The 15421-nt window shown below is 38.0% G+C and overlaps 1 protein-coding gene across 1 annotated transcript; it reads left to right on the forward strand.

Annotated features, from left to right (window-relative positions):
• The first annotated feature begins 1090 nt into the window (after positions 1 to 1090).
• Positions 1091 to 14787, forward strand: TRHR (thyrotropin releasing hormone receptor). Its single transcript, XM_084507365.1, has 4 exons — positions 1091 to 1212; positions 1312 to 2169; positions 13101 to 13514; positions 14326 to 14787. Exons 2-3 carry the CDS (start codon positions 1369 to 1371, stop codon positions 13506 to 13508), a joined length of 1209 nt encoding a protein of 402 aa, XP_084363491.1. The 5' UTR covers positions 1091 to 1212; positions 1312 to 1368; the 3' UTR covers positions 13509 to 13514; positions 14326 to 14787.
• Positions 14788 to 15421: the final 634 nt, after the last annotated feature.

The raw sequence follows: 15421 nt of genomic DNA on the forward strand, positions 1-15421 counted from the left end.
GAAAAAAAAAAAAAAAAAAAAAAAAGAAAAAAAAAAAAAACTTTAAGGCAGATTTAATCTTCAATCTGTTAACACAATAGTATAAGCAGAAACAATGGGTTGAAGCACTGTGATGGGGAGTCGACAAGGGGGCTCTTGCACAGACCAGTGGAGAAGGGTTTGCTATTGCAAATGCCTGGAGGCATTCAGATTTGCAGCAGGTTGGACAGAAAAGCTCTACATCCATTTCCAGTTGTAGTTTGGCTACTCAACACTGCTACAGCATGCACTGATTTTTCATACATGTATCTGAAAGCATTATTTCTGCCTTTTTTTTATTATTATTTTTCTGTGTTTTTACACAATTTGACTGAGAAAGGAGGAGTTCATTCAAGGAGAGGAGAATCTTCATTGAGAAAACAGTGGTGGATTAATAAACTTGAGGAGAGTGGGGACTGATCTCATTAAGAAGCAATTTGTGCTCTGAGAGTTTTATTGTTGCTGTGCTACAATCCAGAGAAGAGCTGAAAGGGCTCAGAAGTGATGACAATATCAATAGAGGTTTCATAGAGAATTGCCTGTAAAGTAAAGTACAGTACAGTACAGTACAGTAAAGTAAAGTAAAGTAAAAGTAAATTAATTTTTCCTGCTGCTTTCAAAAGCTGTGATATATTTCTGCCAGCTCTGAAGGGCTGACAGCTCCCTGCAAAGCTGGAGGGAAGTGTAAATTACCTGCACTTCCACAAGCACACGGGGGAAATCAGAGTTTTAGAAATCAGTGTTTTTTATTGCCAGTCAATCTCCCCTTTGTTTGCCAGAGTGGATCAATATGATCGATATGTGAGCTAGCCATCTGAGAGCACAGAGGAAAAGCAGCGTGAAGCAGAAAACCTGGGAGCTTTACAAATCATTCTCTCTTTACCTCCCGCTGCTGTCTCCACCCTCGCTATGTTGTGACTCCTCCTGGAAAGCAGTGATGCTGAAATCTGCCAGGGGTGGATCAGCTCAGTCCCGTGCAGTGCTTCTGCCAGCTGGCAGTGCAGAAAAGCTCTGCTTTCCCTGCCTCCTCATCCCCCTCTGCAGGGTGGAAACCTCCACATGCTGTGTTTTCATGAAAGCCTCAGACCAGCTATGAGAGCACAGCTTTCTAACCTGTGTGTGAGCTGGAGTCTGGGAAGGATTCACCTGTCTGGTAACTGAATTTACAAAGGCTCAAAGTCCAGGTGCTTTCAGGTGAGTGGAGGACAGGACAGCAATGGGACTGTGACTACATGGAGAATGTGCCCTGGGGCTACAGCTCGTCCACGCTCTGCTCCACTTCCCCCATTTCAGGGTACCATGGAGAACATGTGCTGAGATCAAGTGCCGGGCAGGAGCAGCAGTGGGCTAATGAAGATGGAGAATGACACAGGGGATGAGCAGAACCACACTGGGCTGCCGCTGTCAAGCCAGGAGATCATTACAGCTGAATACCAAGTGGTTACCATTCTCTTGGTCCTCCTCATTTGCGGACTGGGCATCGTGGGCAACATCATGGTGGTTTTGGTGGTCCTCAGAACCAAACACATGAGAACTCCCACTAACTGCTACCTGGTGAGTCTGGCTGTGGCAGATCTCATGGTGCTTGTGGCTGCAGGACTGCCCAATATCACAGAAAGTCTGTACAGATCCTGGGTATATGGCTACGTGGGGTGTCTCTGCATCACTTATCTCCAGTACCTAGGGATCAATGCTTCTTCTTTTTCCATCACTGCTTTCACTGTTGAGAGATACATAGCTATCTGCCACCCAATCAAAGCTCAGTTCCTATGCACTTTTTCAAGAGCCAAAAAGATCATTATTTTTGTCTGGGCTTTCACCTCCATATACTGTATGCTGTGGTTTTTCCTGCTAGACCTCAATACAGTAGTCTACAAAGACACTACTGTTGTGTCTTGTGGCTACAAGGTGTCCAGGAGCTATTACTCTCCTATCTACATGATGGACTTTGGTATATTTTATGTTTTGCCAATGGTATTGGCAACTGTCCTCTATGGTCTGATTGCTAGAATACTGTTCCTGAACCCCATCCCTTCGGACCCAAAAGAACACTCTAAAGCATGGAGGAATGACGTGGCTCACCAAAACAAGCCTGTGAATTCCAAGACGACTAACAGGAGTTTCAATAGCACTATTGCTTCTAGAAAGCAGGTAGGAACATCAGTTTGGAATGGCTTTCTGAAACCTAAAACAACTTCTTTTAGAGCTCACTAGTCTAAATATGTGGGAGTAAAACATATTCTCTCTTTTGCTATGTTGTCAAGCTGAAATTTATATTCTGATATTTATATACATACGTATAAATGTGTATTTTTCTTGCCTGTTCATTATTACTTACTGCTAGGACTAGAAAACAATTTGTATTTTATTTCCTGTACTAAAAAAAAAAAAAAAAACAATCAGGAAGTGTCAAAAAAGAATAAAATATCAAATATATAAAGTGACTCTTAAGTTACTTTTGAGATTTGAGAAGAAGGAACTAGTCTGGCAGTTTAGGAGACTTGAGTTTAATCCTAGTTCAGGCACTGTGTGGCTCTGGAAACGTAGCCGAGTTCTTACTTTTCCTGTCTCTAATGCCCCTGCAAAAAGCCTACTCAAACAAGTCTGTGTATAAAAATGCCTTGTAAATACTAAGCATCTGTTCTGTTCATTCTCAGAAAGTTTTCTGGATTTTTGTTTGTTTGTTTTTTTCTGATGGCTCAAAACTGAGGCATAGGTTTGACTAGCTTCTTTGCATATCATTAAATATATGTGTGCGTACGTAGCTAAAATATAGTTAGTAGAATGATTTATGGCTATTTGCAATGAAGCTTACTACCTCACACTCACACAGCACTCAGCACAGTTGGGTCCAGTACCGACAAATTCAGGAGCATCACTTTGTGGACAGGTCTCAGGCACAGGCTCCAGCTGTGTCCTGAAGCTTGATGTGGGCATGAAGGAGCGTGGCTCTGCACTGAGCAGCCTGGCTCAAACCCCTTGGCAGCTGCTGCAATGATCTGTACAGGGGCCACTTCATCAGGCAAGATGCTTCTACCTCCTGCACTGTACAATTCCCTCGGGAAGCAAAGTTGAACTGTGCACCTTTTCAAACAAGCTGAGTGCACACCCAGCTGATAAGTTGAGTTTTATGTTCTTATTATTTTACAACAGTTGCTAATGTTTTATGAGATAGATGGTTTCCCAGTATTGGAACCATGCCTTGAAATGCACAATTGAAACACATGGGCTAGGTTATAATTAATTATGTCTCCAATTATAGTTAATATTCAGATTAGAAGTCTAATTTTGTTTTCCTTTATCCATTAATTAGTAGGAGAAAAAACTTTTAAAGTTCTTAATATCATTTCAGCATGCATACTTGGTAACTTATGCTTAGCATCATTTGAAAAGCACACAAGTTTTTTAAATTAAGCTTTTCAGACAGTGGATGCTGTTATATTACAAAATCAGGAAGTGACGATTATAGTGTAATGCCTTTTCTTTTTGTCTCTTATGAAGACAACAAGATGTTTTCTAAAATCCTAAATAGCCTGGTGGATTAGACTTGCATCATTATGAGTAAAGCTGGCATTTTTGCATGGTACAATCTAGGAAGCAAAGCAAGGATAGTGAGGCAGTTTTAGTAACACTTGTATAATAGCAGCTTACAAAATATATCCCGTAATGTAAAATGGAAAAACACAAGTCCATATTCAAATAATCTAAAATCTCAAAAACTACTAAGACATGAAATAAGAAGAAAGACATGTAGAGCTGACAGTCAGTATATGACTTCTGCCCTCCTGTGAAGTTGTATAAGTGCCTTCTTCTAGGGTGATAGAGTTGCATATGATATCCATCCTGTGATCTGAAGAGAAAGAGGCTGAAAATGTGGTGTACAGGAACATTTCAACACAACATAATCAGCCCATGATCCAGTGGTGGGTTGGCTCCAGATGGCAGCCAAGCCCCAACCCAGCTGCTCAGTTACTCCCCCTGCAGAAAAAAAAAGGGGGGGGGGAGAAAATGGAAAGAACAGGAGTGAGAGTCCTCATGGGTTGGGATAAAGACAGGGAGAGCACTTACCAGTTGTGGGCAGAAAAGACCATACTTGGGAAAAGTTAACTTAATCTACTGCCAATTTATGTCCCTTTGTTATAACCCCAAGTTACACTCAGTCCCTCAGTGGTGCCCTGGCATGAGGCCACTGGAGCCAGATGGAACTGGCTGGAACTGGCTGGAGCCAGCTGGAGCTGGCTAGAACCAGCTAAAGCCACCTATGTCTGTAATGGGGCAGCCCTGGCCTCTCCTCACAAAGATCCCTGCAGGCCCTGACCTGCACCTGGGCATGGATACCAACTGCAGCTCCATTGCATTGTTACAATTAATTATTATCAGTAACCAGCTATGAGATTGCCTTTGTATGATATAGAATGATGGGAGGTTAGATAGGTGTCCTCAGCCTTCGTGCAGGCTTAAGCCAATGATTTTCATAACCATTTTTGATAATGATTAATCCAATATAGCAGTAGATGAATTAATTTACCTACTTAGTCTGGTGTGGGTTGCTTAACTAACATGGATTTAGATTGACCTGGACTGCCAGGTCATATCACTTTATCTAATTTTCTTCTTGTTACCTCATCTATGTTTTGAAAATCTTCCTTTGTTAAAAATGGTCAAAAATTGCTATGTAGCTGTAAAAGAAAAGGCTTTATCCCCTACCTTGTCATACAGTAGATGCATTTCAGTTGAAGAGGACTTCCTAAAGCTGTTTCAAACTCATGGCAGAAATAGATCTTGTCATCCTGTTGTTTTTTAGACATTTTTAACTTATATTATTGTGTTAGCATTTAGCGTGTACTGTCAACTTTGTGTTTTGATGTCAGCTTCCAAAAATTAATGTCAAGCTTCTATATACATTCAATACTTTTTACTGTGAGTCATACAGATATGTAATTTCATTTGTTTTCTTCAAAAAAAAATGGTAGTCCATCACTTAGGTTTCTGGTATGAGTGTTAGCTCAAAGTTAGAAGCTGACTAATTAAAAATGTGAAGAGTAACTTGGAAATCACCCTAAATTCCACACCCAGGATGCTTCTTCACACTTGACACCAAAGGAAAATAATAGGGCAAGAGAGGAACAACCCTTGCGTGGGATCTAGAATAGCTGCACGCTCAAGGAGGAAGCAAATACAGAGTAAAATAATTTTCACACAACTGTGGATGACAGCTACCTGGGCTGAAGCTGGGGGGTTGTATGGAAGATCAACAATGAGGTAAACAGGAATGAGGGAGGCGGCTACTGCAGAAGGATGGATGGACCATGCTCAGTATTGTTAGAACAAATATTTCCAATTTCTAACGTAACCAGACACAATGCAACAAATGAAGGGGAAGAAAAGAGGTCAGGTGGTCAGGAACTTTGTTTTATATTATTCTATGATTTAGAAAGAAGTCCTGAAATTTATTTTAGAATGGTGAGTCAAGCCTATTTTAACATATTTTTCCTCAGAGATCTCTAGGGATGAGCTCAGAATGAATGAGCTCAGACTATCTACATCTATATCTACAATGAATGAAAATCAGCTCTTCCAGGTAAAAAGTGATAATGTGCTTACTCATTCCATTCCCTGCTTGCACCATCTCACCCACATGATTTAAAAGTCACTGAACTATATGAGTTCAAGGAAATACTTAATTCATTTGAATGTTTGAAAAGCTGACAAAAACAAAATATATTCACTAATTGATCAATACACTCATATCAATAGCTACTGAAGGACAAAGTCTCCAAAGTACTACTCAGGGTCCCCTGAAGAGTTGTTCACTCAAAGCACTTCAAGACAAAACCTAACGGGGAAGACAAACAAAAAACATGTATTAAAAATCAGTCCTTTAAATAAAAAAATCAAAAGGGAGGGAAAGGCACAAAATACGTATTTTTCTCATAAAATACCTCTAGTTCCAATACATTTTTTTCTTTCACAAAACAGCATACATTACTGCTGATATTGAACAAAAACCTAAATTGGGAGTTATTTATTTAAACTGCAGCTGAAGTTCTGCCAGGGAAAGAAGCACCAACAAATACTTATAGAACATGTCAAACTCTATTCTTGTATCCACTTGTGAAGAGCTAAATCAACCCTACTTGTGCATTATTTATCCTTTTTTTACAGAACTGTGCAGGATAGCAGGATTTGATAAACCAATTTAAAAAGTTTTCAAAAATAAAACGACTCTTATTTGATAGCAAGGCATTCCTTCTTACATTGGAGTCCATTTCCAATTGACTTTGTATTTTCCATCAGCCTTTCTGTGTCCCAGAAGGAGCAGTTCATTCTACCTCTTCTTTGTCAGAAGCTAAATACTCCGCTCCTTATGGAAAACAATGAGTCATTTATCACCATTGCAGAGCTTTTGCAGCCACTACAAGTCAGTAGGCAACACCTGACTGTATCCTGAGGGAAGATCTCTGCCAGAAAAAGGTGCAGCATTGATATGTTCAATTTTCAGAGGGGAATTAGTACGTGCTTAGTGCTACATGGCATCAAATATTGTTAAGCTTGTTTTTAGTACTGAAATATGCAGGTAAAACTTCAAGAATGTGATTAGTTTGTTACTTAAAGAAACATCTTATGACTGTGTTGAGCGGGGTTTAAGCTGTGCTCTGCAAAGGAAATAACCTTGCTAGACTGAAATTCATATAGAGTTGAATATTGGGTCCTTATGTGGGAAAGCATTGGACTGCCAATAGAGGAGTTTCAGTGATGAAGAAACAGTGACATAATGTTTTCTGCAACAGAAAAATAGGAGAAAATGAAAAGGTGACTGAGAGTAAGGTGCGACCTCTCTGACCAAAAAAGAACCTACATAGAATATTTTTGCTGAGTGATTTTCACAATCTGAACCTGAGAAAACAGGATGAAATAGTCCTGGTGTACATATTTCCTCAAGTTAAAAAGGAGAGCAAATTTTTCAAACATTTTTCACTTAAGCTCACTTCACAGTAGCTGAAACTTCAAAGCGTAGCAGAGGAAAGATCAATATGATTAGAAGATGATATCTTGATAAAGAGTTATCTCTTAAGGCGAGATAGTTCAAAGTCCCTTTTACTTTACTGAGAACCAAAGAAGGGGCTTCATTGCAAATTCAATGTTAAGATTTATTTAACAGCTATATAATCATGTGGACGGATGATCACAAGTCTCAGGAAAGTGAATTGAAGTTCATTCCTAGTCACTCACTAGAAATTACAGACTATGAATTTGGGGGGTGTCCAATTAAACATATAAAATGTGTAAAGTAGCCTGGTCCTCCTGAAGCACTGTGAAAATGTAATGCCATAAGACTAAGGTAAGCACTGCCTTTAGTGGCAACAAAGATTAAAGGTGGATATTTCAAGTAATTTTATAAGCAATTGGCAGTATAACATCCTGGTCTATTTCATCGGTAAGCAATTCTTCACTGATTTCAAACGACCAATATTTTAATGGCATTGTTCTTTAAGCTGTTTCATAGTCTCTAACAAGGTCCCACAGCCTGTAGATATAGGCACAACTTCTCAATAGTCCAGAGGAAAAAAAAAAAAAAAAAAAAAAAAGGTTAAGATTTCACCACAACAACCAACATAAACCTGCCCAAGAAAGAAACATTCCTACCTCTGCTTCCTGTTAGCTATGCACTTCATAAGAGGCTTCTACAGACTTTTCCTTTAGACTTTGAGAAGTCTTATTTCTCAAAAAGCAAAGGAGATGGAGCAATTTTTAGTGTAGTTTTTCCTTTAATAGTCTTTAAAATGCCATGAAGCAACTGCAAAGGCAACAGCAATAGTTAAATCTCTGATTTTTCAGGTATGCATATGATGGCTTCAGCCTACCAATTTGTGTCTTTGTTATTCCAAAATAGCCTGTTATTGGTACTTACAAACCATACATATTGTTAAATCTTCCAGAAAACTCATTCATGGAGTGTATCCTAATTAAAATGAATAACAATTGAGGAATCTTATTAACTGCAGTCACAGGCATTGATAGCATGTAAATAGTAATGTGTGTGCCTAAATTCAATCTGGAAAATACACAAGTGCCTGTACCTAGGGTTTGACCATATAGTCCATTACTGAAAATTGCAGAGAAACTAAACTCAATATAGTCAGCTCATTGCCTTTATCAAGAAGTTCATATTCAACTTATATTTATATTCACACACCTATTATGGCTTCATCTTTACACATGCCTGAAATTCAAGATCGTAATAGTTTAATCTTTAATCATAGCCATCCTTTTCATAATCTTTGCACCAGCGTAAAAAGTAGCCCTGATTAACTCATTCCAACGGGCAGGTGGAATAAACAGGTCTTGCAGTATAACACACGCACGACACCAAATCCAGGTGTTGTAGGAGCTGAATGTTTACAGCAGCCTCACTGAGTTCATGCTCCATTGTAAGTGTCTCCCATGGCATGTGTTTGAGAGCATTCTCAAGTCTGCATTCTGGAAAGACATCAAAATATCAGCAAGAATGAAAGTTTCCCTGTAAATGCATATGAGAGGAGATAGATGAGCTACTGAGATATATTTGTACTTGTAAATGTGTTTTTTGATATGGCTCTGAATAAATTATGAGTGTTGTGGAGCAGAAGACAAAAAAAGCCAAACTTTTTCGGTTTATTTATTTAAAAACAATTATGCACATGGCTGTAAGTGTCAAAATAAACACTTTTTTTTTTTTTCCATGCACAGCACCACCACAATTTCAATAACTTTAAGTATCCTTTGTTTGCAGAAATAAAAGATAATGGTCCTTATTTGGACTTCAGAAGGTTTAGCAGCTTATTTTAAAGTTGCCATTTAGGAAAATGAATTCAGAAAAAAAAAAAAAAAAAATCTTTAAGGAAAAGCTGAAGGACAACTCCAGTTTCCCTCCTCTAAAATTCAGTGCCACTGTACATTCTATTCATTCTGTTCACAAGCCTTTTATTAAAAAGATGAGAGATAAAGAAAAATTTTATTTCATGAATAGAAAATGTGTTATTCAAAGTATATCAGAGAAGATTTCTCAGGTAAACTGCTTTTCTAGCAGCTAAACAACCATACATTATTTGGCTGATTTGGCTCCATGATTGATTAAAAACTGTGTATTATCCTCCAGTGAAACTCCTGTCTATTTGGATGTACTATATGATGAACTTCTCTCTAGAAAAACTTCTCTGTTCACTCACAGCAGAGCAGGCATGGATTCTAGCTAGCAGTGAAAGATAAAGTTTTGTATGCCTACATGAAACCTCAATCATATCACTTAGTTCCACTTGCAGTTTTATTATATCAAAACTTTACGTTAATTTATTTAATCCTCTTCTTCACTGTGCAACTTCCAATTCTTATTTTGGATTACAAAACCACAGACTGGCATATAAAATCTCTGCATTGCAGTGAGCACCACCAAGCATGAGAAAGGGATATCAATAAACACAGCCAAGTACAAGAACAGGAGATACTACTGCATGCTTTTAAAATACCAGTGATTATATTGCACAGTGACTTAGTAAGTACAACTATGACTTTTACCTACCAATGTAAGAAAGGTTAACAGTCAAAGGAGAAGGAAGCAACCACCAAACAGCGGATACCATCGTAATGAAAATGTCTTCTAGAAGCACTCCCTTAGAATGACAAGGTTTTAGAACGGGAAGGAAAGAAGGAAAAAAAAGAAATTCAGAATTAAAATATTGGGGATCTGAATAAATAAATAAATAAATAAAGCATTTTAAAAGTTTTGTTTGTTTGTTTTTGTTTGTTTTTGTTTGTTTGTTTTTCAAAACATTATCAGAAACAAGAGATTAGATTTGAAGAGTGATTGCATGCAGCCAGGAGCATATTCAATCTCAAACACTTTGCTATCATTCAAAGTAGATTTGAAATTTGGACTAAAATTGATTTGTCTCAAAGCTTTTTAATTGTGTTTTCAATTTCCTCAACTGAGAATAATTTGTACTCTGAGTATAGAATATGCAGTGCATACTGCAAAGAGCAATCAGTGAATGTTTGTCTTCACCTGAGTAATTAGTGGGCACGTTAGTGTTCTGCAGACTGATCTAAAGGCCTTTACCTCTGCTTTCAGAGAGTTTTGATGTGTGGTTAGATAGAATAGGTATTAAAAAGAATGTTCTTTAAAAATTTACCCCCTTTATGTTAATGTCCCACTCCACTGACACAATAATTAGCCCCTCCAAAAAGAACATTTAGTTATGTTTCATATGAAGTGATTTGAAAAATGTTATGACAAGACAATGTCTTCTCTGGCATAAAGCTTGACAGTGCCAAGCTACCTTGGCTCTTTTAAAGACACTCAAACCTGTAGACTGAATCAATCTCAGCTCAGGGCACTTTCTGCTGTGGCTATGATATTTTTTATCTGGTAATAAGAACCAGTTCTAAAATATTGTAAAGTCAGTAAGCTGAGTACAGACTAGTGATGTTAGATAGAAGAAAAATGGATGTAAAGTCACAAGTACAAATAAAGTTAGCTAACAGTTTGTACAGTACATACGTGAAGCACAAAGACCTATATGGTCTTTCTGCCATACAGGACTTGAAGGGTAACAGCCTTTTTTCCATTGAGGTACTGTATCATTTACATGACTTAAAATTTCATGAGTGAATATCTTTCTGTTTCCTGATAATAACTATGATCAATTTGCTTCTAGTACAACCTGGGATTGAAACTGACAGCTGCGTCATTGTAAATGATTCTCTGAGCAATTGTTCTTTAAAGATATACTCAGAAGAAATTTAAATTGCCACTGATCAGTGGGTATTGTAACAAAGTCCCCTGCTGAGCTTCTGGTAGCAAAGCATCCTGATGCCTGTGTAGACATTACCCACACTTCTTCTGAATGCCAGAGTTGTTGCAACACATCTGTTAATTGGACTCACTCCCATTGTTAATCCAAGCTCTACAAAGGGTTACTTTCTTCCTTTATAATCATTCCATGATGAATGATTATTCTCAGTTGAATGGATTTGCTCATTTTCGAGCTGCACGCTGGGGCCAAACTGAAGGAAGGAAAGGAAGGAGATAAGGAGTCCCCAGTCTTTGTGAGCCAGAGCAGGTCAGCACTGAATAACCTCGCTCCTTGCAGCCCTGCTCAAAGTACTATTCCTTCTAGAAATGACTCAGAGATAAGGAAAAATCATCTTTTAGCTACTTGAGACATTCACATTTGTGATTTGCTCTGTTCCGGTGATGGCTTTTGCACAGCAAACAAGAAAAGCTACGCAGAAGTCATGAAAAGATGTATTGGTCAAGTGAGAAAACAGGGAGATAAAATTCCTCAGTCTGATTTTTGGCTCCTACTGAACACTGATGTAGAGGTGTGAAGTGGGGGTGAAGGGAGGAGAACTGTAGAATCAAGCTGTAATTTTTGAATATGTGCATTTAAAGATAGATAGATACATATGTAGAGTAAGTTGTCTCTTCATCCCATTCTGTATTGTAACAAAAAACAACAAAATTGGTAATATTAGTATGTGTCTTTATAGATAGAAAAAAAAACAATCATACTTTAGATAATGAGATTGTATGTTTTCTATATAATGAACTATCTGATCAGAAAATAAAATATATAGTATAACTTCAAACAAAAGAGCCATAACTAAACCTAACATCTCTATGTAGGTGATTTTAGTGGAGTTATCTGTCTCCCATGGGTATCAGTTGAAACTCATCACTAATTGAACTACATCTATTGGTTCTACAAGCAATGACATTATAACCCATACAGCCAGCATGTATTCTGTGGCTAAAGAGGTTGCTACTTCATTGAAGTATAACTTCAGGTACCCAAGGTAGAATAAAGTATAATATGACTGAAGCAAAGGTAAAAAGAAGTTCTTCAAGCTACTCTGTCAATAGATAGCAACATTTTTATGTCAAGAAGAAAGGCAAATAGTAACATATATATTATTATAATAATAAAAAAGACACAAGTAGCAGCTATAGCTCACCAAACTCAGTGCCACTGCTCTCCAGTTCTTGCTCACATAGTTAACCAAATCATCTCCTGACCTATGTAGGGCCATTCCACTGTATTATCCCAGTGTGTTTCCCATGTAGTCACATTTCACTGTGCTTTCTACCTTGTTTATTAACACTTTTCAAGCTTTCTTAATGTAGGGACTAGAGATTACAATATACTATATATGTTAGGATTACAACCACTATATATACAGTATATACCAAGTAGTATCTAAAAAGAACTATAACTAAATCTCTATGTAAGTGATACAGTAAATTGTTTACAACAGAAAGACATTTTTTGTTTTTGTTTTTGTTTCTTTTTTTTTTTTAATAATTTTTAAATTATTTCTCATTCCCTTCATTTCAGATATCCTGGGTATTCCCAAGAGTTGTTTTTTTTTTTTTTTTCTTTTTCTTTTTTCAAGACAAATTTACAAAACAGATAAAATCTCTTATAGTAAAGCTTTATTGTAATCCTTTATATTTCCGTTTGTGTAACTATAAACTATAACTGACATTTCAGACTAAAAAACAAATAATGAAGATCTAATTAAATATTAGGATTTATGGTCTAGGAATAAATCCAGTTCCTTAAATAATAATAATAATAATAATAATAATAATAATAATAATAATAATAATAATAATAATAATAAAACTTTTGGCTTTGGGAAACCTTTTTAAGGTAGTTGTTGAAGTGGGTAATATAAATAGGCTTCAGGTTCAATTCATTTACAGTCCCTATTAGTTTAATGGATATCTAAAGTGATTAAAAAAGAGGGGATGGGGGGATCCCTTTTTTCCACCTAAAACACCTTCGTCCAGTCTGAGGAGTTGCAAAGTCTACAAAGAGTCATTTAACAAAAACTGGGAGAAATCTGAAGCCAGGCTTATTGTTGTTGTTCTTCTTCTTACTACATAAGAACTTTCTGAATCAAAGATGGATCTGAAATTCACAGTTGAAAAGCCTGTCAGTAGTTTTGTTTGCCATAGAGATGTAGAAACATACATGTTTTTTCCAAGCTGTGAGTACTAACTTTCTGCCCACCTCATGTCTCTCTCTGTTTCCCCCCAGGTCACCAAGATGCTGGCTGTGGTGGTCGTCCTATTTGCATTTCTTTGGATGCCCTACCGAACACTGGTGGTTGTCAACTCCTTTCTTTCCAGCCCCTTCCAAGAAAACTGGTTCTTGCTATTTTGCAGAATCTGTATTTATTTAAATAGTGCCATCAATCCTGTAATTTACAATCTCATGTCCCAGAAATTCAGAGCAGCCTTCAGGAAACTCTGCAACTGCCAGCAGAAGCGGGAAAAAAAAACTGCCAGTTACAGTGTGGCCCTAAATTATAACGTCATCAAAGAGTCTGATCACTTCAGCACTGAGCTAGAAGATATTACTGTCACCAATACCTATCTGTCCTCTGCAAAAACATCCATCGGCGACACGTGTTTGTCATCTGGGCTAACAGATAATGCCTTTTGATATTTGGTGAGTATGATCTTCCTCATGAAGCAGATCATGTTGATGTGCAGTAGGTGGTGCTGGGATAGCTTTCATGTGGGGCAGAGCAGTGAAGGCCTAGCAGGGTAAGGTTGGTGGTGATAAATGATGCACCACAAAATGGGGCAGTGTCACTGTACTGTGAGGAGGGACAGCTGCTCGCGTCTGGAAATTGGTGCTCAGGTTGCCTTGCACTGAGCATGATAAGACCAGGAGGATCTGGGTCACAGGGAAAATGAGAAGAAATGTGTAGGTTGAGCCTTACTCCCTGAGAAGCAGAGGGCAGTGGTGGGGTACCAGTGAGTGGTACTCAGGCACAGTGCCCCATGTATGGTGTTTGGCAGAGGGGTGGACTTTCGTGTCTGAGCTCAGCGATTCCTCCTGGGCCATGCTCTGACTGCCTGCAGGAGAGTAATGGGGCATTTTATTGTGTGTCACCCCCTCCAGGTTGGGGGCAATTAACCCAGTACCACCATGGAGCTAACACAAAGAGAAGACATGGATCTCACACAGCAGCACTCCAGTCCTGGAAAGCCACATCCATTTCATGCTAGATGTACTGTTCCCATAAGTAGCACGTTTCTCAAATCTAGATTTCTTCTGTGTGGTAATGCACATTACTATTTCAAGATTCCTTTTATGCAACAATCCTTACCTCCTGTTCATAAGCCTGTATACCTGAGCCCTTACAATAGAGATGATCCACAGAGCGACTTACTTTTTAAATTTCTTTTTTGTAGGTGTTGTGAGGATGGAAGATATTTATTTCTTACTTTGTTTCTTCTCTGCTAATTTTCAGGCCTGAGATCCACCTTGTTCTGAGTATGCAGCCATACAAATCCTTCAGATGCTCTGTTCCCACCAACCTGTATGAAATACAAAGGCATTTCTGCTCACAGAACTGCTGGAATTACCATATATCTCTACATATCTGTCTGCTTCATACAAGGAAACAGAATTTTGGGGGGAATTAAAGCAATATACTGCCAAGTCTAATTGAATGAAGCACTTAATGTAACTTTAAGCAGGTGAGTTGACTTCAGCGGAATACGCAAGTCCTACACCTCACATATAAGAGATGAAGAAACTTGGAGACTGCCAAACAGTAGCGCACACTTCTCAAAAGAGCAAGGCTGCCTGGGACATCACTATGGACGCAGAGCAGGACAGAGCCTTCTTACATGCTGCTGCATGTCCTGCGAGTGCTCACACTGCACTGGGTGTCCAAGAACAGCCGGAATTGCTGCCTATGGCAGGAATGATCCTCCATTATCTTCTGTGGGGCCTCCCACAGAAATGCAGATCTATCAGTAGATATCATAACATGCTTCAAAAAACAGATATCTGATAGCAAAGAGCATGAAATCTTTTTTTTTGTTTTTTTGTTTTTTTGTTTTTTTTTTACCATGAACAGGTTGAAATATGAAGGCTCTTCAATCAATTCACAGCAGGGAATAAACAAATTAAAAAATCAGTAGGAAGTTTTCAAAAACTTATTTTTTTTCAGCCAGCTAGTATAGAGACGGACCACATGAAATATAAGTCTCAGCTAAAACTGAATCCTCTCTGAATCTGACATATACTAGAGAGTACTGGACAGGTTTTTACTAGTTAATTTTATCTTGGTTCAGCAGTAATTGTCTCTCAGGCTGCTACAAGAGGTTTATGGCTTCAGTATAGGTAATGCCTAAAGAAAAGAGGAAAACAATGAAAAAAAAAAAATGTCAGAGTTCTCTTTATTTTTCTTTTCAAAGGGTATCCATTATAATATTGCAGGATATAAGAAGTGTCTTGAAAGGTTGATTGGCTGTATATTTGTCTGGAAAGAGAAAATGCTGTGAAAGCATTGCTACCTTCTCTTAATTTTCCAAGTTCTTTGTCATGTTTCCCTTTCC

The sequence above is a fragment of the Aythya ferina genome, assembly GCF_964211825.1.
Source record: "Aythya ferina genome assembly, chromosome: 2".
In the NCBI taxonomy this organism is placed as follows: domain Eukaryota; kingdom Metazoa; phylum Chordata; class Aves; order Anseriformes; family Anatidae; genus Aythya; species Aythya ferina.

Bases quoted from the DNA above. Each gene is read 5' to 3' on its own strand.
- TRHR (XM_084507365.1), top strand. From the start codon at position 1,369: ATGAAGATGGAGAATGACACAGGGGATGAGCAGAACCACACTGGGCTG. The intron at 2,170-13,100 runs GTAGGAACATCA...GTTTCCCCCCAG, and splicing joins CTATTGCTTCTAGAAAGCAG to GTCACCAAGATGCTGGCTGT.